This window comes from Rhipicephalus microplus, chromosome 5 (genome assembly GCF_043290135.1).
Source record: "Rhipicephalus microplus isolate Deutch F79 chromosome 5, USDA_Rmic, whole genome shotgun sequence".
Taxonomy (NCBI): Eukaryota; Metazoa; Arthropoda; class Arachnida; order Ixodida; family Ixodidae; genus Rhipicephalus; species Rhipicephalus microplus.
The window spans coordinates 103578970-103601202 of NC_134704.1; the positions used below are offsets into that span (position 1 = coordinate 103578970).

At 48.4% G+C, this 22233-nt stretch overlaps 1 protein-coding gene across 1 annotated transcript in view; it reads right to left on the bottom strand.

The window, feature by feature from the left end:
- Window positions 1-245: 245 nt before the first annotated feature.
- Window positions 246-22233, bottom strand: part of LOC119173402 (uncharacterized) — a 33743-nt gene continuing 11755 nt past the window's right edge. The window contains exons 5-6 of the mRNA XM_075895837.1: window positions 2786-2869; window positions 246-520 (exon numbers count right to left, since the gene is read on the bottom strand). Coding sequence (XP_075751952.1) covers window positions 384-520; window positions 2786-2869 — 221 coding nt within the window. The 3' untranslated portion in view covers window positions 246-383. The remainder of the gene's footprint in view (window positions 521-2785; window positions 2870-22233) is intronic.

Consider the following 22233-nt stretch of genomic DNA (forward strand, 5'->3'; position numbering starts at 1 on the left):
CACTAAAGTTTCGAAGCTCTGAGGACCGGCAAACGGTGTATTGTCTATATAGATGGCAGTTAAGCGCTTTCCTTGGCTTTGCCAAGGAAAGCGCTTATATATATATATATATATATATATATATATATATATATATATATATATATATATATATATATATATATATATATATATATAACAAAAAAACAAGCAGCCTTGGGCATGCAGCTATGCACGTTTGAATGTTCTCCAAAAAAATAAACGTATTCCGTTGCAAAAAATGTGACTTTATTAATTGTCCGTTTTACGTCACATTGAAAGGACAGCATTCCAGACAATGTTTGAACATTTAATGTCCCGGCAAAACTTTCGAACTGTTTTGAAATAGTACAATCCTATGTTTGCTAGAATTTGCAGTCACGAGGATTATAAAGGTTGTAATATTTCCGATGTCCGCATAAGTACTCGTATTCTAGCAAGCAATTATGATAAGATCCAGAGCCACCAGTCAGCCAGATGTGAAATTCGCACTTAATGAAACCTTTAAAGAAAGAAAGTTAAGAAACACGGCATTTGTAAAATCCTTCCAGTACATATCTTTCAATATAAGCATGTCCTTTAAAAGAGCTAAGCACTGCTGGAGCTGCGCAGTGTTCAGAAAAAAAATATTTTCACATTTTTTTGAAAAAAAATTGTGCAGCGTAGTTTATAGCGGAGTGGTTTGCGTTTCTTGCGGGCGTAATGTTATTGTTTGGGCAACATTGTAACCTTATCGCGCGCAAGATTCCTCTCGTGCTTAGCTATGTCCAAGATGATTTAGGTAGAATTGTACAAGCATAATTTAGGCAAACAAGAAGCGCGCGTAACGCATTCAAATACAACTCATCTCTAACACTCATGTATATAATCAAAATTCAGCTAATGACTACAGCTATTTTTCGAAGCTGTGCCTGCAATCTGATCTCTGCAAGGTTTATTTACACCAGATCTAGGCTACCAACGCAATGACGTTGTTATCACTTGTGCAGGCGCGCAGTCAAATGTACACATCGTCATTAAGCTAGCAGCATTTATATGTTATTTCGGAGTACATGTGCCGGTGTGGCGCTCCAAAATTAGGAAGACGAGCAGGCAGAAGATAGCGCCATGACTGCCGATCACAGGTATTAAAATGATATATATATATATATATATATATATATATATATATATATATATATATATATATATATATATATATATATATATATACGGTGTGTGTGTGCACGCGTGTGGGTGGGTGTGTGTGTGTGTGCGTGTGTGATGATCGTATAGGCCTCCCTATCCAGTTTACCTTACCCTGGACCCTGCTTGGTAGAAAAACATGTGGCAATTAATGTTAGCAATTTAGACATCATTCCTTTATATAAACCCGAATTTGAGCATTTTTATTCTTGTATTAGGCCTGTATTGAACACATGATTCTGAGCGTGATCAGCCAACATGAGACGAGCTGGTGACAAGCCCGGCTCCTAAAATACTTCCGAGACACCCGAACACGTGAAGGGTCAATCACGCGTGAGATCACATAGTTGCCAAGTTTCGCTTCAGTCATGTAATACAGGAACGTGCGTCACGACAAGCGATTTCAGTTAATGGATCAAGCTGTATATTTGCTGACTACCAATATGGCATTATACCACAGATTATCTCCACGATAATATTGAGCAGTGGCCTTTTCTCGGCGACAATTTATGCATGCATACGTTGGTGCTTCATCGCACTCGGTAACTTTACCACAGGCAAAAGTACACAACCTTGTTATAAACTCGACACGCATTTGATTGTTTGTCCTGCTAGAATACCAGACCCACACACTTTGACAAGCATCGCTGGATGGCTTTTCATGAGCGTTAGCATTTAACTCTTTGCAAAGCTGATGCGTCGGTGCGTCAATTATTAATACGTGCTCCTGTGCTTGGCCCAGTGAGCTAGATATCGAAAAAAACACAAAAGCAAGACAAGCTTCTGCAGAAATCTTGAAGACATAACCTTCTCGAAACGTTTACCGATGTGCCACGCCAGTGATTGTCTTCAAAACGTTGTTAGGCCTTAATATAAAGTACATATGACATTATTATCACAAAAATTGCTTTAGATAATCACATTGTGCAGAAACATCAAGTCATTTCTTTGTTTGAATAAATGTTTATCATGTAGGAAACAAACATTTAATTTCGCGGCATTGTAAAAGAAGCAAACTTCAGTAGCAAAAATACCCCCACTTCCCAGAAGGAAAATCTCAAGGAATGCGAATGAATTTTTCGCGCCGAGAGAGCATACCATTGCTGCTAAACATTCGCTTTCATCGACGTCTGTCATCACCTTGAGAGGCGCTCAGCCAGCGAACGGTCGAGAGTGAGGAGCAAGCGGACGGGAGAGTGAGGCGCCAGCGTTTTCGGCTCGCAATTGGCGTTTTACAGCGGCGTGTCGAGCACACATTTCAAGGGTGCTCTTCAGAGGCGTCCATCCAGTGAACGGTCGAAAGTGAGGCGCTAGCAGACGATAGAATGGGGCGAAGGGACGAGAGAGAGCACACAACGAGAGAATAAGCGGGAAGAACTGCACCTACACTCTCTGGCACAACATGCTCCAGTTGCTAGGGGCGAGGACAAGCGCGCGCCCACAGCTGTTCCCATGGGAGAGGAAGTGAGAGCGTAGAGATATCACCTGCTGGCACACGGACACTGCGGACCGGATGCTGACATAACCTGACTAGGAAATACGTTCGCATTTAAAAGAGCTAGAGACAAGCATTCATACTTACATGACTTTTCCATAAAGCTTATTACTGCACACTTTTCCCTCTCATCATAGTACTCGAAATTGTAAATTCTGTAGCTCATGTAATCTAAGGAGAAATAAACGTGAGATTAGCCTTATTTTAATGTAACTTGTCAATTGAGTAACCACAAAACATGTGAAAATTGTTTTATTGTGATATCAATTATATAGAGACTCTCAGCTGACTTTCGCCAAAGACGCGTCTTGTCCCGAGTATATATATGGAAAGTAATATTTATTATTTCAATGGGTCAGTTTGTCTTCGTGAAGATATGGGTAACACAACGGGAGCGTTGTCTTCAAGTATAAATATAAACTGTTGGGAAAGTACATTTATCCTTGTTGACACCGCTCTGTTGTGTTATAACCATTATATATATATATATATATATATATATATATATATATATATATATATATATATATATATATATATATATATATATTGTAAGAATTCATTGGACGTCATCCTCATCTGTCAATAACCATCATCAGTCTTCGCCCGTTCCTCTTCATCATTGGAGCCATTTTGCTGTTGCTTGAATAAAGCGTCAGCTGAACCCGTGGTATTTCAAGTGGTGGAAGGTGTTTCCCGATCTCTTCGACCTCTCTCCATCCAAAGCCAGCTCCTGGAGCTCCGTTCGGGACGTCGCTTACGTCAGCAAAGCACCATGACGCAAGAGCAAGCCCAACCGAACCACCCGCCGGCTCAACTACCCGGCACCTCCACCACTTGAAATACCACGGGTTCAGCTGACGCTTTATTCAAGCAACAGCAAAATGGCTCCGATGATGAAGAGGAACTGGCGAAGACTGATGACGGTTATTGACAGATGAGGATGACGTCCAATGAATTCTTACAATATATATATATATATATATATATATATATATATATATATATATATATATATACTTTTTTCTTCATATTTTTATTACATTGGTTCTAATAACTTCCCCTATACAATCCTTGGCATTTTTGTCTTTTAGATCTCATTAATATTCTGTCAAAACACGGAAAAACAAGCCCTTAGGTATACACCTCTTTCCCTTTATATATATATATATATATATATATATATATATATATATATATATATATATATATTTATTTATTTATTTATTTATTTATATTTATATATATTCTTGATGAAATTCTAAAAACTTGTGGCACAGTTCATAAGACCACATTCGCGTACCACCCGCAGATAAATAACCTCACAAAACGATTCCACCGGACTCTAACCGACCTGATATCCATGTACGTCGGATCGAAGCATGATAACTGGGACAAAATCTTGCCGTTCGTAACGTTTGCACACAACACCGCGGTTCAACGAACCACCGGGTATTCACCTTTCTTCTTCTTCCATGGTCATGCGCCGCCATTCACCATTTACGCCTCTTTCGTCAATGTAACGGCAAAAACGTCCACGACTACGCCAGAAAATTTCGTCTCCTGGCTCGCTGACGCACGGCAACGTGCTCAACTTAACACGGAGGCCAGTCAACTAGACCGCAAGCAACGCTATGACAGCTTTCGTCAAGACGTCACCTTGCGTCCTGGAGATGAAGTACTACTTTGGACGCCTGTTCGTACACCCGGATTGTGTGAAAAGTTTCAGTCACGCCTTCTCGGACCTCACGTTGTTAGTGAACGAACATCTCCTGTCAATTACCTTGTCACTCCCGTCGAGGGTTCCTTGGACCATCGTTACCATGCATCCGAGATAGTTCACGTTTCACGCCCTAACCCCTTTGTTCGCCCTACCTTTCCCGCTTAAGTCTCGGCCGGGCCAGCCGCTCAAATGCGCGGGGAAAATAAGTGTGAGCATTATTACTCATTTCATCTTCATCTTTTCATCTGTACATACTCATCATCACCACTCCAGTTTAGCTTGTGGGGCACATATTCGAGACAATAAAGAAGAGTCTCGAGGGTACTGAATGTTATCTTACAATATATATATATTGTTACGGTTAAAGTCGGAGGGATTTATTAGCAGGGCGAAGTTGATGGTTCGGTAGTAATGAAGTCGGCATCTGCCCAGTTCACCTCTTTTCCTCTCTCGGCACATACCCGTTGCATTTCCCGGCTCCCAGACGAAGCCCGCTGGGCGAGTATGAATCATTCTGAATGCTGAGAATGAAACCATTTAAGGCGGGCGACATGTACCAGCTGGGTCTGGTTTGACCGACGGCCAGCTGATGTCAGCCGTGCTACCACGTATGTCAAATAGCTCAAGCGATCATCAATGACGAATTGGCCACTGTACTGAGGTAAAAACTTTTAGCATATGCCCCGTTTACGTTGTGGCGTCCCCACCCACACAGAATGTCCTTTGCAGTATTTCACAGACTAATGGCGGCTGTCATAGCTTTCCTTTGATTGGTGTTGCGAAGCCACAGTATACGAAGACGAGCAATACGCCGGGCTTCTTCGGCTAGGCAGAGTGTCCTGGAGACAGAGTAGTCGCCATGGAAGTCAAATGGTACAATAGTATCGATGCAACTTAACGGTGAACGTGCGTAAAGGAGGTAAAAAGGGCACGCGCTTCCTTTTAGTCGTACCACAGAGCCTACAATTTGACATACTGAAGGCCATGCACGACGATGCGACAGCTGGTCATCTGGGGTTCATCTGTATTTGAATAGGACACAAGAGCGCTTTCACTGGCTCAGAATGCGGGACACAGTCAAGCACTATGTCGGAAGTTGCGAACAATGCCAACGCTACAAGCGGCTTATGACTTTTCCTCCAGGTCTTCTCCATCCGCTGCCACCTCCTCATATACAAATTGATCAAGTTGATATCAACCTTTAGGCCCATTCCCACGCTCGTATAACAACAATATGCCTCACCAGTTTGGTCACCTTATCAAAACTATTTAATACAGATGATCGAAGCCATTCAAAACAGAGCAGCCCGCTTCATCACTCAGAACTACCAATGTCACAGCAGTGTATCTCAAATTAAACGCGAGATTGGTTTACAACCATTAGATATCCACCGCAAGATAGCCCTCCTTGTGTTGTTTTACAAGTAGATTAATAGCACAAATCCATGCGCTTTCCCTCTACACACACCGGATCGCATGTCTGCACGCATGTGAAATCAACGCAGCTTTAAACGTATTTTTGGCAGAACACGCGCGTTCAACTTATCTGCTTTGCCACAGGCAATCTCACTGTGGAATGATCTTCCCGACGAGATAGTTTCAGTCACTAACAACAACGCGTTCCGCGAGAAACTACTCTCTCACTACATCTAGCGTCACTTCATAGACATTTGTATGGATGTGCATATACTTGGTGACTGTATTTTCCTTGTTATATTACTGTTATTAGTGTCGCTGTTATGTTGCATTTTTTTCTATATTTGCACTGTATACGTTCTCATTTTTCTTTCTTTTTTTCTGTAAGCCCCCCTTACCCTTTGCTCTAACGAGAGCCTGTAAGGTATGTTAAATAAATAAATACATCGATGGGTGATATTGTGCGTCGACCATCTGACTCGTTATGCAGAAACTGCAGCGATACCATCCTCGAGAGTGGCGTGCGCGGCCATGTTTTTGCTTAGATTCATCATTCTTCGGCATGGCCCATGGCCCTCCCAGACTGATCATTAGTGACCATGGTCGTCAGTTAAATGCGGACGCCGTCGAAAAACTGGTTCGTCTGTGCAATTCGCAGTTCCGCCATTCATCCTCGTATCACCCTCAGATGAATGGGCTGGTAGAACGTACGAACAGAACTCTGACTAACATGTTGGACATGTACGTATCGTCTGACCACAAGGACTGGGACGACGATATTCTCCCCTTTATTACTTATGCGTATAACACGGCCAAACATAATACAACATATTACAGTCATTTTTACCTCCTTTACACGCGTTCACCGTTAAGCTGCAACGACACTTTTCTACCATTTGACTTCCATAGCGACTACTCTGTCTCCAGGACACTCTGCCTAGCCGAAGAAGCCGTGCGTATTGCTCGTCTTCGTACTGTGGCTTCGCAACACCGATCAAAGGAAAGCTATTACAGCCGCCATCAGTCTGTATCAAAGTGCAAAGGAGAATTTGTGTGGTTGTGGACGCCACAACGTAAACGGGGCCTATGCGAAACGTTTTTACCTCAGTACAGTGGCCCATTTGTCATTGTTGATCGCTTGAGCGATTTGACATACGTAGTAGCACGGCTGACATTAGCTGGCCGTCGGTCAAACCGGACTCAACTGGTACATGTCGCCCGCCTTAAACGGTTTCACCCTCAACATTCAGAATGAGTCATACTCGCCCAGCGGGCTTCGTCTGGGAGCCGTGAAATGCAACGGGTATGAGCCGAGAGAGTAGAAAAAGAGAAAGAGGTGAACTGGTGCAGATACCGAACAAGCACCCTTCGACTTTAACCGTAACAATATATATATATATATATATATATATATATATATATATATATATATATATATATATATATAAGGAAAAGAGGTGTATATCTAAGGGCTCGTTCTTCGGTGTTTTGAGTAATATTAAACGGATCTAACAGTGTGGTACAAAAACGCTGCCCTGGAGAGTGTGCGTCATGCTTTGACGTAGAAAATCGGTGTGCGGGGCCGATTTAGTAGTTCAGGGTGCGTGGGAATCATCATGATGTTGATAGCGGTGAAACTATGAGCTTGCCTATGCGCGTGCTTGTGCACGTACCTCGTGAAAAGCTCCCGAGTCACGGGGACAGCTCGGCTAACCCCAGAGGGCAGAGCGCAAGGATAAGTTCGGGCCACGCCCCGGCTGCTCGTTCTGACCCTCCGTGTCAAGGCCTCGTCTCGGCGTTGAAGTTTTCGGGTGCGTCCTGGACCGGACATCGCCCCACCTCATTCTCGCGTTGGTCTGAAGCAACGTTCGTCACGGCCAGCTCCTGTTCTGGTCTCGCAGTGAGACGCTGTCCCAGGTCTGTTCGCGGCAGTCGGCGGTACGCTGTTCTCGGTGGTGTGCAGGCAAGCCCAGGCGTTGCCCACCGTACTGGGATGCCCCTGGCGGTTATCTTCTAGGCCGGGCCCCGCCTCGGTACGAACTCCGCAAGCACAAGGCACACCGCCTCCTGACTACCAGAGAGCTCAAGGTCAAGCGCAACCTTCACGCTCCAAGAGTAGAACGTGAGTGGATGAACAAGAACATTAAGTCCCTTCCGCGTAGGACCGTGAACGCGTGTATATATGTGTGAGTTTATGTTGTGTGTATCCCCTTGTCCGTCTTCGTGTATATAAAAGTCTCTCGTTGTCCTCGAACGTCCTCTGTCCTCATATGGCTAACCTGCACCCACAGTTGCCCACAAATTTTGGCGAGCGTGCCAGGATAGATCGGCCTTTCCTTCTTGCCGAGAGCCAGACGGGCGGGACGAACCGATGGATTTAGAGAAATTGCACGCGATCGAAACGGACATGGGTCTAACGGGATCGGCACTACAGGAATGGGTTGACGCCGAGCGCGTTATCGAAAGGGACTTTCGTGCGCAAGTTCGCGACGAGCAGCGAGAAAAGATAACGCTGGAGGAAAAACGGCTGCAAGCCGAGGAGCGCGTTTTGCAGTTGAAGCTAAAGTTGCAAGAGCAGATGACTGGTTCGAATACGGGATAGATAGGGCGACCGGTAAGTGACGACGCAGCTTTCCCAGCTGTAATGGATAGCTGTGGCCCGCAAAAGCTATTGCCACTGTTCAACGAGATGCGAGATGAGCTCGACGCATATCTGCAGCGTTTTGAGCGTGTCGCGGTGTCTCAGGAGTGGCCTCGGAGCAAATGGGCCTTTTCGCTCAGCTTGTGTCTCACGGGAGAGGCGTTATCCGTGATTAGTTGACTTGACTCTGCTTCCGCCACCGACTATGATCAGGTGAAGGCAACACTGCTGTTACGATTCCGGTATACGGCTGAAGGATACCGCGAGAAATTTCACAAGGCGAGACCAGAGGACAGACAAGGAGACGGGGCTCCACTATGCTTCTCGCATAGCATGTCGTTTCGACCGTTGGATGGAGCTGGCAAATGTCGAAAAAACATATGACGCTCTTCGCGACGTAATGATTTCAGAACAGTTCATGAAGGGATGCTCACCCACCCTGAGGGTATTTCTGAAGGAGAGGAACTGTAAGAAATTCCACTCTTTTGCGCAGAACACAGATTGCTTTCTGGAAGCCCAAGATTTGTTGAATTTGGGCAAGGACAAGCTGTATAAGGAGAGCTCAGCAGATGCTCATAAAGCAGAAACTGCTAAGCGCCAGCTTAAGGGCCAAAGTCTCTGTTTCTTGTGCAATAAGACAGGGTACCATGCGTCTGAATGTTGGTCTCGGACAAGAAATAACCAGTCAGCAACAGGCTGATCAAGTGGCAGAAACGGTTCGTTTGCGGAGACAACTCGAACCCAGGAAAAGCGGTTGGCGTCGTGCATGCTGTCACCCAAAGAAGGAGACAACGCTGACACACCGAAGAAACCGGATGAAGGGCACGTCGTACCCCAGACTGGGAAGAATATCCCAGTCGTAAATACAACGTCGACGCCTAACCCAACTGTGGCTGATGTCGGAACTCTGCCTGTAGTGAGAGGATTGCTTGAGGGCAAAGTTGTATCTGTACTTCGAGAGACTGGATGCAACACCGTAGTAGTACGAGAAAGGCTTGTCCCGGAAGAGAAGTTTACGGGCACTTCAAGTCCGGTTTTTCTGCTCGATAGAACAGTGCACTACTTGCCGGAGGCAATCGTGTCTATTGACACACCATTCTTCACCGGTGTCGTGCGAGTTAAATGCATGAATAACCCTCTATACGATGTCGTGCTAGGCAACATCGAAGGTGCCCGATCTACTGAGCTAGAATATTCGCACAAGCCCCAGCAGCATCGTGAGAGGCATCGTGATTACAGCGGAGGGAAGTTAGTCAGAAAACTCTATAACTCGCCCGTGCCCATCATCGCGGACGGCACGCAAAGTGATGTCGGAAACGATTCAGGCTACTTACCGATGACAGTAGAGACAACTTGCACACCTTATAGACCCGCAGATTAAGTACTTCTAGGTGATAGGGCTGCAGCAATGAAAGAAACACGCGCCATAACCAGGCTACCTGTTCTTAAAGCCACTGCCACAATCATAGATAAAGTGTCGCTTGAGGAATACCAAAGAAATGACCCATCGTTACGGCATTGTTATGAGAGTCTTGGTAAAAAGTTGATAGTAAATAATCGCGAAACCTGCTTCTTTCTTGTCGACGGTATCTTGTATCGGAAGCCGAAGCTACTCTCGGAGAAAGAACTCGAGCAACTGGTCGTACCGAGACAACTGCAAGAGACTGTGCTCAAACTAGCCCATGAAGGTATCCTCGCCGGACGCCAAGGGATATCCCGAACAACTGACCGTATTCTTGCCGAATTCTTTTGGCCAGGTGTTCAATCAGAAACCAAGAGGTTTGTGAAGTCCTGCGATATCTGTCAGTGGACTGTCCCGCGCCATTTGGTTGGTCGGGCTCCGCTAGGTATCATGCCAATCATTGAGACCCTGTTTTCACGTGTGGGCATCGACATCATCGACCCTTTGTAACCGACATCTTCCAAGGGCAACAGGTACATTCTAACCATGGTGGATTTTGCAACGACATATCCAGACGCCATCGCACTTCCTTTGAGTGAAGCAAGGTCGTGGCAGAGGGACTAATGGAAATGCTGTCGCGAGTTGATCTACCATGCGAAATTGTAAGTGACTGCGGGACAATCTTCATGTCGTTGGTTATAAAGGAGTTCAGCCGACTACTATCTATCAGGCAATTACCGACAACGCCTTACCATCCGAAGGCAAATGGGTTAGTGGAGCGATTCAACGGCACGTTGAAGCAAATGCTCCGCCGAATGAGTCAGGAAAGCCCGAAAAATAGGGACCGCTACCTCGGCCCCCTCCTTTTCGCGTATCGGGAGATACCACAAAAGAGTACCGGATATTCGCCGTTCGAGTTACTCTATGGCCGATACGTTCGCGGCCCAATGACGATTTTTAGAGACTTGTGGACTAACCCAAAGTTGGATGACGCGACAAAGTCAACCTACGAATACATTGTAGGATTGCGGGAACGTCTGCAACGAACCTGTGAAATAGCATTTCCGGGCCTTGCGAAGGCACATGTTCGTCAGAAGACTTACTATGATCGCAAGGCGAAGAAGCGGGACTTAAGCGTGGGTGACAAAGTTCTCGTGCTGCTACCCGCCGATCACAACAAACTGATACTAATATGGAAGGGCCCCTTTACTGTCATGAACAAGAACAGCCCATTGGATTATGCTGTGGACCTCGATCGCAGAACAACTGTCTTCCACATCAACATGCTCAAAAAGTACGAGCTGCGGAAGGCCCCGGACACGTCAACGACGACAGCTGCTGCTGTAACGTCAATCTATCAAATAGAAATTGAAGGCGCAGAGAATTTATTACATGCCCCACTTGCACAAACGCAGAATTGGAAGGATGTGGCTGTAGCACCTAGCCTTACTAGAGAACAAAGAATCCAAGTCAACGAGCTCCTTTCCGCTTACCACGACATATTTTCTGATTTACCGGGAAAGACTGATGTTGTGGAGTGCCAGCTGAAATTGACCACGACTCAGCCCATACATGTCCGACAATACCCAATACCTTTCGCTGTTAAGCAAGCCATTGAGAAACAGATCCAGGAAACGTTACAGCAGGGCATAATAGAGAAGTCTACATCTGCTTATCAAGCGCCGATTGTGGTGGTCAAGAAGAAGGTTGGCACGATGCGCCTCTGCATTGATTTTTGTCAACTTAACAATGTGGTCGTTCCGGATGCGGAACCGATTCCTCGCGCTGACGTAATGTTTGCACGACTTACTGGGCGTCAATACTTTTCGAAGTTTGACTTCACAAAAGGATATTGGCAGGTACCCATGGCCAGTACGTCAAAAGAAGCTACAGCATTTTCCTGTGACTCGGGCCTATACCGATTCCGGGTTATGCCTTTTGGCATAAAGAGTGCACCTGTCGTGTTCAACCGATTGATGCGAGAAGTCGTCGGCGACATTCCCAATGTCCATTACTACTTTGATAATGTTCTTGTTGCGACCGCAACATGGGAGGAACACATGGTCACATTACGCCATGTATTTCAACGTGTGCGCGAGGCGCGTTTACTATCAAGCCGAAAAAAAGCGAGATAGGTTCCCTGGCTTCCTTGGGCACTTTGTGGGGCAAGGGTTGCTGCAATCCCAGAAGGACACATCAGACAAAATCGTGTCTGTGTGTCACAGAACGAGCGCTAAAAAAGAGCGCGCCGCCAAATCCTTGCGACAACGGGCGGCAGAAACGCCGCGAGGTAAAAAGAAAAAAAAAGAAAGCAAACATCCAGGGCTCCCGGGCGCGCGCTCTCCCCGCAGAAGCACGGTTTCGCAGACGATCCTCCTCACCCCACATCGGCGGCCCAGCAAGGCCGCGATTTTTCTAAAACGAAAGAGGCGGGGTCAGACCGAGTGAATCATCCTCCGGAGAGGGCAGTCGAACCGTCTCGTGCCTCTCCCCAGCCTTCGCTGCGCATCGCGCCGACGAAATGACGAGAAATTTCTGGAAGGTGGCGCGGAAGGTATTTAATCGAGCGGCCGAGACGAGAAAAGAGGAGAAGACGGAAAGTTAGCGCCGGAGCGCGTAGGGATTCCGCCGTGGAGTCGGCGAAGGTTCTGCCCGTAGTGACAGAATAGGAGGAGACGGAAGTGAGCGCCAGAGTGCGTAGAGATTCCGCCGTGTAGTCGGCGAAGTTTTGGTCCGTAGGGACGGCTCGAGCTACAGGCAAGAGTGTGGGTTTACCGCTATCGAGCGAAGATGCGGGCAACAGCTGCGTGTGTGAAGCCGACGGATTTCCGGCGAAGAAGCTTGAAGCTTGGAGAGTGGCCATTTGAGGACGCGAGGTTTCCTAGAAGAGAAACTTCGAGAGCTACGGAACGACAACAACGCTGGACTTTAAGTGAGTGATTCTCGGAAGAGTATCATTCAGACTTTTGTTCCAAGGACTTTGGACTGAATAGGTTTTCTATCGCTTTAGTCCTTAAGTGTCTTGGTTGTTCAATGCATGCGACTGCATTGTAGTGCGTATTGTTGTCCGTGTCCGTTGTTTCAAGTGTGGCTGATTGTATTGTGTAGTACGTTGATTGATTGGTTTGATTTGTGACATATTGTATGTAACTAGTGTGGAGTGTGCATTTTTGTGTATTATTTTCGATCTGCCATTATTGAGAATATAATTTGTTTGTTTATCAACTCTCGGCTCTGATTTGTTCTTTGGGCCACAGCCGGCGTCCGCTGGCGCACCAATAAGGACCACTTCTAAATTGTCCACGCTTTCGTGGTGCGGTTCGGGGGGCCGATACTTCGGCTCTTGGAATTAGCCCGGCGATCGCCTCCCTAATAAACGGGACATGTGTGACAATTAATCTGGCGTCCGCGACAGGACCTTTTGGTGCACAGTGTGTCCAAAGTAGTGAGAAAGAGCCTCGAGTTGTTGATAGTGCTATCGGACCGATTTTGTGTGTTGTTCAGTGTTCTCGTTAACGAGTGCAGGAAAGTGTTCCGATAGACTGATTTAGGCAGATACTTTTTGCACGCGGCAAGGTTTTATTTGAGAGTTGCGAGACACCATGGATCTCGAAAAGTTAGTTGCTCTGGGTGAGAAGATGGGTCTTTCTGGCGCCGAACTACGGAAGTGGGTCACCCAGAGGGAAAAAGAAGAAAAAGAGAGGGTCAAAGAGGAAAAGGCAGCTGAGCTGGAAAGGGAAAAGCTGGCGGTCGAAAGAGCCAAAGCGGAAAAAGAAGCTGAGTTGGAGAGAGAGAGGTTGGCAGCTGAAAGGGCGAGAGAAGAAAGAGAAGCAAAAGAGCGACAGCTGAAAGAAGAAAGAGAGCTGCAATTGAAGTTGGAGCTGGAGAAAGAAAGACTGGCAGCTGAGAGGGCGAAAGAAGAAAGAGAGGAAAGGGAACGGCAGCGACAGCACGAGATAAAACTCGAGCGGCTCCGTTTGCAACAGCGAAGTGAAACTCCGGTCCAAGCTAGAGTTGAAAGCAGCGAACAAGAGGATCACGGCTTCCGCTTGAACCCAAGCAAGCTGCTCGTAGCGTTTGATGAAAGGAAGGACGACCTAGACGCGTACCTCCACCGATTTGAGACGATTGCGAAGAGCCAGAATTGGCCGCAACATCAATGGGCAACTGCTTTGAGTACTTGCTTGAGTGGTGAAGCGCTCAGTGTGTACGGTAGGCTGACGCCGACCGATGCAGCCAACTATGCAAAGGTGAAAGCTGCTTTGTTGAAGCGATTTAGATTCACTGTGGAAGGATTCCGGGACAGATTTCGGACAGGAAAGCCAGCTGATGGTGAGACGGCTACGCAGTATGCTGCCCGACTTTGCCACTATTTCGACAGATGGATTGAACTTTCAGGGACAGCGCAGGAGTACGATGAGCTTAGAGAGCTGCTAATTAGAGAACAATTTCTTATTAGTTGCCACCCAAGCCTGTCACTGTACTTAAAAGAGAGGAAGGCTGACTCATTTGAAGACATGCTGGAATTGGCTGATCAATTCTTGGAAGCGCAAGGTGGCACTAATTTGGCCAGGGTCAAGAAGGATTGTCCTGATTATTCGAAGAAATTGGCTCCCGAAGAAAAGAAGCGTGCACCAGAGAGCATTCCGCGATGTTTTCTGTGCAACCGAGTGGGTCATCACGCGAAAAACTGTCGAACGATCCTTACGAGCCCTACGGTTGTAAAATGTTTTAAGTGTGGTCAGACTGGGCACAAAGCAGACGCTTGTCGGAACGGAGTGAGTCAAACTCACCAGGTATCTTGTGTGCAAGCGGCACCGAAATCTGATAATAATGCCGTCACTGATGGATTCGTAGAGTTGAAGAATGGGGAGAAAATTCCTATTGTGGGTGCTGTAATGTCAAAACAGCCAACCGGTGTTACGAAGGGAATGCCAACGCTTCCTGGAAAGATTGCAGGCAAGAAGATTACGGTTCTAAGAGACACCGGTAGCTCCACGGTTATCGTGAGGAGAAATTTGGTACGGGAAAGAGAGTTGACAGGCAGAACGAAACCGGTTTGCCTAATTGACCGTACGGTCCGGATGCTTCCCGAAGCAGAAATTGAGGTTAAAACCCCGTACTTCAGCGGGAAGGTTACTGCGTTATGCATGACGACCCCCCTGTATGACCTTGTCATCGGAAACATCGACGGGGCGCGAGGGCCAAGTGATCCAGAATGTTTGGGAGAAGACCCGAAGATAGAGCCCCCGCCAACCCAGTGGCCGCGAGATACAATGGAGGAACATCCCGTGACGGATCTCACTAGAGCCCAAGGTGAAGTTGCGGCGCAAGAGACAGCGAAGGAGAAGACGATCGTGTCGAATAAGTTCACAGGCCGAGCAACTGGACGTACGTCGGCACGACCTCAACCGACTGACAGTGTAAAGGAGACGGAGTTGGCCAGCCGGGCAAAAAGTAGAGGCATGATCAAGCGGGTAAATAAACAGACAGGACCCGTCGAATGTAATGACGCGTTAACGGTGTCGGAAGAGACAACGATGGCTGAGACAACGCCTCAGATATCGTCGTTGGAAAGGGCTTGCAGAAAAGGAACGTGGAAACACAAGAAGAGATCGAGCGAGCACCGCAAAAAGGGGCGCAAGCGCTGCTCGAAGTACGCAGGATAAGTGCTGAGGTCAAAGCAGAATGTGTCTGGCAGTGTTGAGTGCCATATGTTGTGTTAATGTTGTGTTATCCTGTGTCACAAGTGTCGAAGTGTTGTGCTGTGATGTGATGTATAGTATTGTACCATTGTTGTAGTGAGAGAACTTTGTACATTTGTATTATTGGGAATGTGTGGTGGAGTGTTGTACTCATGTGCCTGTGGTTATATTTCATGTGTTGTGGAATTGAACTACAATGTAAGATTGTATTGCGTGAATGTGACGTGTCACGAGCGACGGATTGTGTTACAGTCTGTGGGAGTGTGTGGTGACTTTTCGCGCTCGTTTGTGTGGGTTTGAATATTATGAGATAATATTCTTAAAGTGGGGGGCAGTGTCACACAAAGAGCGCTAAAAAAGAGCGCGCCGCCAAATCCTTGCGACAACGGGCGGCAGAAACGCCGCGAGGTAAAAAGAAAAAAAAAGAAAGCAAACATCCAGGGCTCCCGGGCGCGCGCTCTCCCCGCAGAAGCACGGCTTCGCAGACGATCCTCCTCACCCCACATCGGCGGCCCAGCAAGGCCGCGATTTTTCTAAAACGAAAGAGGCGGGGTCAGACCGAGTGAATCATCCTCCGGAGAGGGCAGTCGAACCGTCTCGTGCCTCTCCCCAGCCTTCGCTGCGCATCGCGCCGACGAAATGACGAGAAATTTCTGGAAGGTGGCGCGGAAGGTATTTAATCGAGCGGCCGAGACGAGAAAAGAGGAGAAGACGGAAAGTTAGCGCCGGAGCGCGTAGGGATTCCGCCGTGGAGTCGGCGAAGGTTCTGCCCGTAGTGACAGAATAGGAGGACCCGGAAGTGAGCGCCACAGTGCGTAGAGATTCCGCCGTGTAGTCGGCGAAGTTTTGGTCCGTAGGGACGGCTCGAGCTACAGGCAAGAGTGTGGGTTTACCGCTATCGAGCGAAGATGCGGGCAACAGCTGCGTGTGTGAAGCCGACGGATTTCCGGCGAAGAAGCTTGAAGCTTGGAGAGTGGCCATTTGAGGACGCGAGGTTTCCTAGAAGAGAAACTTCGAGAGCTACGGAACGACAACAACGCTGGACTTTAAGTGAGTGATTCTCGGAAGAGTATCATTCAGACTTTTGTTCCAAGGACTTTGGACTGAATAGGTTTTCTATCGCTTTAGTCCTTAAGTGTCTTGGTTGTTCAATGCATGCGACTGCATTGTAGTGCGTATTGTTGTCCGTGTCCGTTGTTTCAAGTGTGGCTGATTGTATTGTGTAGTACGTTGATTGATTGGTTTGATTTGTGACATATTGTATGTAACTAGTGTGGAGTGTGCATTTTTGTGTATTATTTTCGATCTGCCATTATTGAGAATATAATTTGTTTGTTTATCAACTCTCGGCTCTGATTTGTTCTTTGGGCCACAGCCGGCGTCCGCTGGCGCACCAATAAGGACCACTTCTAAATTGTCCACGCTTTCGTGGTGCGGTTCGGGGGGCCGATACTTCGGCTCTTGGAATTAGCCCGGCGATCGCCTCCCTAATAAACGGGACATGTGTGACACTGTGAAACGGCCGGAAAGTAAGAAAGAGCTTCGAGCTTTTCTCGGACTTACCAGCTACTACCGAGAGTTTGTGCCCAACTATGCCGAGCTTTCACATCTAGTTACCGAGTTTACGAAGAAAGGAAGTCCTAATAAGCTGAACTGGTGTGGCAAGCATCAGGATGCACTTCAAAAGCTCAAGGTAATGATGTCAATGCGACCCATACTGAAAGCACCTAACCTGGAAAGGCATTTCGTATTGCACACTGACGCGCCTTCACGGAGTTTGGGAGCTGTCCTCCTAGAAGAACACAATGGTCTCTGCATTCAGTGTCTTACGCCAGTAGAAAGCTGCTACCTCGTGAAGTGGCATATTCTACAATTGAGAGAGAATGCCTCGCCATCGTGTGGGGTGTCCAGAAATTTCATGTGTACCTCTACGGCAGGCCATTCGTTTTGCAATCGGACCACCAGCCACTGAAATACATCAACTCTGCCCAACAAATTAACACACGAGTGCTACGCTGGAGTCTACTTTTGATGGACTACGACTTCCGCGTAAAATACATTCAGGGCTCAGATAACATCGGTGCTGACTATCTTAGCCGCACATCTCTTACTACTGACTAGGCTGCCCGATTACTCGTATAGACACACAAAGAACTCATGACGCGAGTAATACGTTGTCTACTCTATGAACATGCCTACCCTTCTTTTCCCACCATTTCGCTGTTCTTGAACTGTGGGGAAGATGTGGTAAAAAAACGCTGCCCTGGAGAGTGTGTATCATGCTGTGATGGTTAAGGACGTTCGTCACTATGTTTGTCTATGGCGGACGAGAAAGAATTAACATGAGCAATTCAAGCGAACAAAAGAAGCTTTATATTGTACACTAGAGAAGGATGTGGCAGGAGAAAATAAAACTATATATATCCAACCCTATACGCCAAGCATCACGCAACATGCACGAGAGTCAGACCGCCATTAATCCGCGCAGAGGTCGTGGCTACGCTAACTCAGTGTCCAGCGCGTATAGTTCTCGGTTCGTAAGAAGAAACCGCTGCCTCACAGTTTGGGTCCCCGTCGTCTCGACATGATGCGGTCGTCGACGCGCGCGAGAGCAAAGGTGGCACGGCTGGAACGGCTGACGGCACACGGATGCGCTACCGTGTGCAGCGCCGTTGAGTCGGACGTCGCGGCTAACCCAGCAGTCAGGGTCGCAACTCCTGAGGTCCAGGATCAGGCCACGGCTCACGAGGACCACACCCGGTAGGCCTCGCCCACGAACCTGCTCCCGGCCACTGCACCCAGGCAGGAGCCGTTCAGCAGGCCCCGTTCTTGGACCATGTACAGGCCGACGGACTCGACCTCGAACAGACACACCGGAGCTCGACCTGGCCGACACGTACGGGTCCCACGTCCGGCTCAGGAACGCTGCCAGGAACTCGTCCTTTCGAGCGGCGCACCGCTTCCTCTGTCTTCGGGGCCTCAACCCTCGAACTCCCTTTTCGCACGTTCCTTCTTCTTCCCCTCTTCTTTTTCATTCCTTGTTGTCGCCTTCGTGCCACCTTCCCTCCGCTCGTTTTCTTCAGTTTTGGTTTGACGTTCCTCGGCGTCTTTAAGTCCTTTTTTCCACAAATCGTACCTAACACACAGGGCTTTTGTGTTCTTTCCTTACACATGCTTTGACGTAGAAAATCGGTGTGCGGGGCAGATTTAGTATTTCAGGGTGCGCAGGAATCATCATGATTGTGATAGCGGTGAAACTATGAGCTCGCCTATGCACGTGCTCGTGCGCGTACCTCGTGAAAAGCTCCCGAGCCACGGGCACAGCTCGGCTAACCCCAGAGAGCAGAGCGCAAGGATAAGTTCGGGCCACGCCCCGGCTGCTCGTTCTGACCCTCCGTGTCAAGGCCTCGTCTCGGCGTTGAAGTTTTCGGGTGCGTCCTGGACCGGACATCGCCCCACCTCATTCTCGCGTTGGTCTGAAGCAACGTTCGTCACGGCCAGCTCCTGTTCTGGTCTCGGAGTGAGACGCTGTCCCAGGTCTGTTCGCGGCAGTCGGCGGTACGCTGTTCTCGGTGGTGTGCAGGCAAGCCCAGGCATTTCCCACCGTACTGGGATGCCCCTGGTGGTTATCTTCTAGGCCGGGTCCCGCCTCGGTACGAACTCCGCAAGCACAAGGCACACCGCCTCCTGACTACCAGAGAGCTCAAGGTCAAGCGCAACCTTCACGCTCCAAGAGTAGAACGTGAGTGGATGAACAAGAACATTAAGTCCCTTCCGCGTAGGACCGTGAACGCGTGTATATATGTGTGAGTTTATGTTGTGTGTATCCCCTTGTCCGTCTTCGTGTATATAAAAGTCTCTCGTTGTCCTCGAACGTCCTCTGTCCTCATATGGCTAACCTGCGCCCACAGTGGCCCTCAAACAGAGAATAATGCCAAGGAATGTATTGCCGTGTGCAGGAATTGAACCTACGACCTTCGAAAAACACCAGCATCGACCGCGTTGTATATATAAATATATATATATATATATATATATATATATATATATATATATATATATATATATATATATATATATATATATATATATATATATATATATTGTTAAGGCGTTTATTAGCCGGCAACGAGCGAGAATATGCAATGGCGACAGTCACAGCAAAGCACGGGCTCTCAGCGCGAGCGGCGTCCTTGTTGGGTAGCCCCACTAGAAGGTACGCAAGAGTTCGACCCATTTCATAGTTCGGAGGCTTCGCTACAATTACCCCGGGGTCGAAGAGGGAGCCGCCTGGCGACCTAACAGCTTGTTATTATTAGCGGGTCATAATAAGCCTTCAGGCGCTCCACGTTGACGATGTCTCGCCCACGGCGGCGCATGTCCGAAGATATTTCAACGGGTTCGATCAGATAGTTGACGGGTGAGGTGCGCTCGATGACACGGTAGGGGCCTTCGTATTTAGGACGTAGTTTGGAAGAGGGGCCAGCGGCAGAGGTCGGGGTCGAGAGCCATACAAGCGCACCAGGAAGGAACATGGGCTCAGAAGTGGTGGAGCCATCACGGATACTCTTCTGCCGCTTTTGATCTTGCGTCGTAAAAGTCTTGGCAAGCTCGCGACACTCTTCAGCAAGCCTGGCTGTCTCGGAAATAGGTGTACACTCAGATGGATCCGGCGTGTACGGGAGTATCGTGTCCATGGTGTGCGACGGGTGCCTTCCGTACAGCAAGTAGAAAGGTGAAAAACCAGTCGTGCTCTGAGGGGCGGTGTTGTAGGCGTAGGTGACGAAGGGCAGTATATTATCCCAATTAGTGTGGTTGGCAGCGACGTACATAGAAAGCATGTCGCCGAGGGTGCGGTTAAAGCGTTCGGTGAGGCCATTCGTCTGTGGGTGGTAAGCAGTAGTTTTGCGGTGGACAGAATGGCACTCCGTCAGAATGGCTTCGACGACTTCCGACAAGAAGACACGGCCTCGATCACTGAGAAGCTCTTGGGGTGGTCCGTGGCGCAGTATAAATCGATGCAGCAGGAAGGACGCAACATCGCGCGCAGCAGCCGCAGGGAGAGCGGCGGTTTCGGCGTATCGCGTTAAATGGTCAACGGCAACGATGGCCCAGCGGTTACCAGCCGACGTCAGAGGAAGTGGTCCATACAAATCGATACCTACGCGCCCAAAGGGACGGTCAGGGCAAGGTAACGGTTGTAGACTGGCGTGCGACATGTGGGATGACGGTTTACGGCGTTGGCAAGTGAGGCAAGAGCGAACGAACTGCTGCACATAGCGGTACATCCCGCGCCAGAAGTAGCGTTGTCGAATGCGATGGTAGGTTTTGAATACCCCAGAGTGCGCGCATTGCGGATCAGAATGAAATGATTCACATATCTCTGACCGCAGACTGCGGGGTATCACGAGTAACCACTGCCGGCCGTCGGCGTCGTAATTGCGTCGGTGTAGGAGGCCGTCACGAATGGCGAAATGGCGAGCTTGACGACGCAATGCACGCGTGGATGGCGTTGCGGATGGATCAGAGAGCATGTCGATGAGCGGGCCGATCCAATTATCCTTTCGCTGTTCGGTAGCGATGATGTCAACATCAATGGCAGAAACAGCAGCCGAGGATACTGAGCAGAGCACATCACCTTCAGGCAGAGGGGAGCGCGAGAGGGCGTCGGCGTCAGCATGCTGGCGTCCGTTGCGGTACAGCACGCGGATATCGTAGTCTTGTAAGCGAAGAGCCCAACGGGCGAGACGGCCTGAGGGATCCTTCAATGATGAAAGCCAGCATAGTGCATGATGGTCGGTGACGACATCGAATGGGCGACCATACAAATAAGGTCGAAACTTTGTAAGAGCCCAGACGATCGCCAGGCACTCTTTCTCCGTGACGGTGTAGTTTTTCTCGGCTCTCGTGAGCGTACGGCTTGCATATGCTACGACATATTCAGGGAATCCGGGTTTTCGCTGCGCCAGGACAGCGCCGAGGCCTACTCCGCTGGCGTCCGTGTGCACCTCCGTTGGGGCTGTAGGGTCGTAGTGGCGTAGAATGGGAGGCGACGTCAACAAATGGCGGAGCTTCGCGAACGCGTCGTCGCACTCGGATGACCACGAATTGAAGGGCCCGTTGCTTCCAAGGAGCTTCGTCAGCGGTGATATGATCGTGGCGAAATTTCGTATGAAGCGTCGGAAGTATGAGCACAGGCCCACGAAACTACGCAGTTCTTTGACAGATGCAGGTTTGGGGAATTCGGCCACGGCCTGAAGCTTGGCAGGATCAGGAAGAATGCCGTCTTTGGACACGACGTACCCCAGTATGGTGAGTTGCCGTGCTGCAAAGCGGCACTTTTTCAGATTTAGTTGTAAGCCGGCATTGCTCACACGTGCGAAAACTTCTTTCAGACGTTGGAGATGCGTGGAGAAATCCGGAGCAAAGACAATGACATCGTCGAGGTAACACAAGCACGTGTACCATTTCAAGTTGCGCAGAATGGTGTCCATCATGCGCTCAAAGGTCGCAGGTGCATTACATAGACCAAACGGCATGACGTTAAACTCGTACAAGCCGTCTGGCGTGACGAAGGCGGTCTTTGGTCGAGCGTCGTCAGCCATGGGTACTTGCCAGTACCCCGAGCGCAGATCGAGAGAAGAAAAA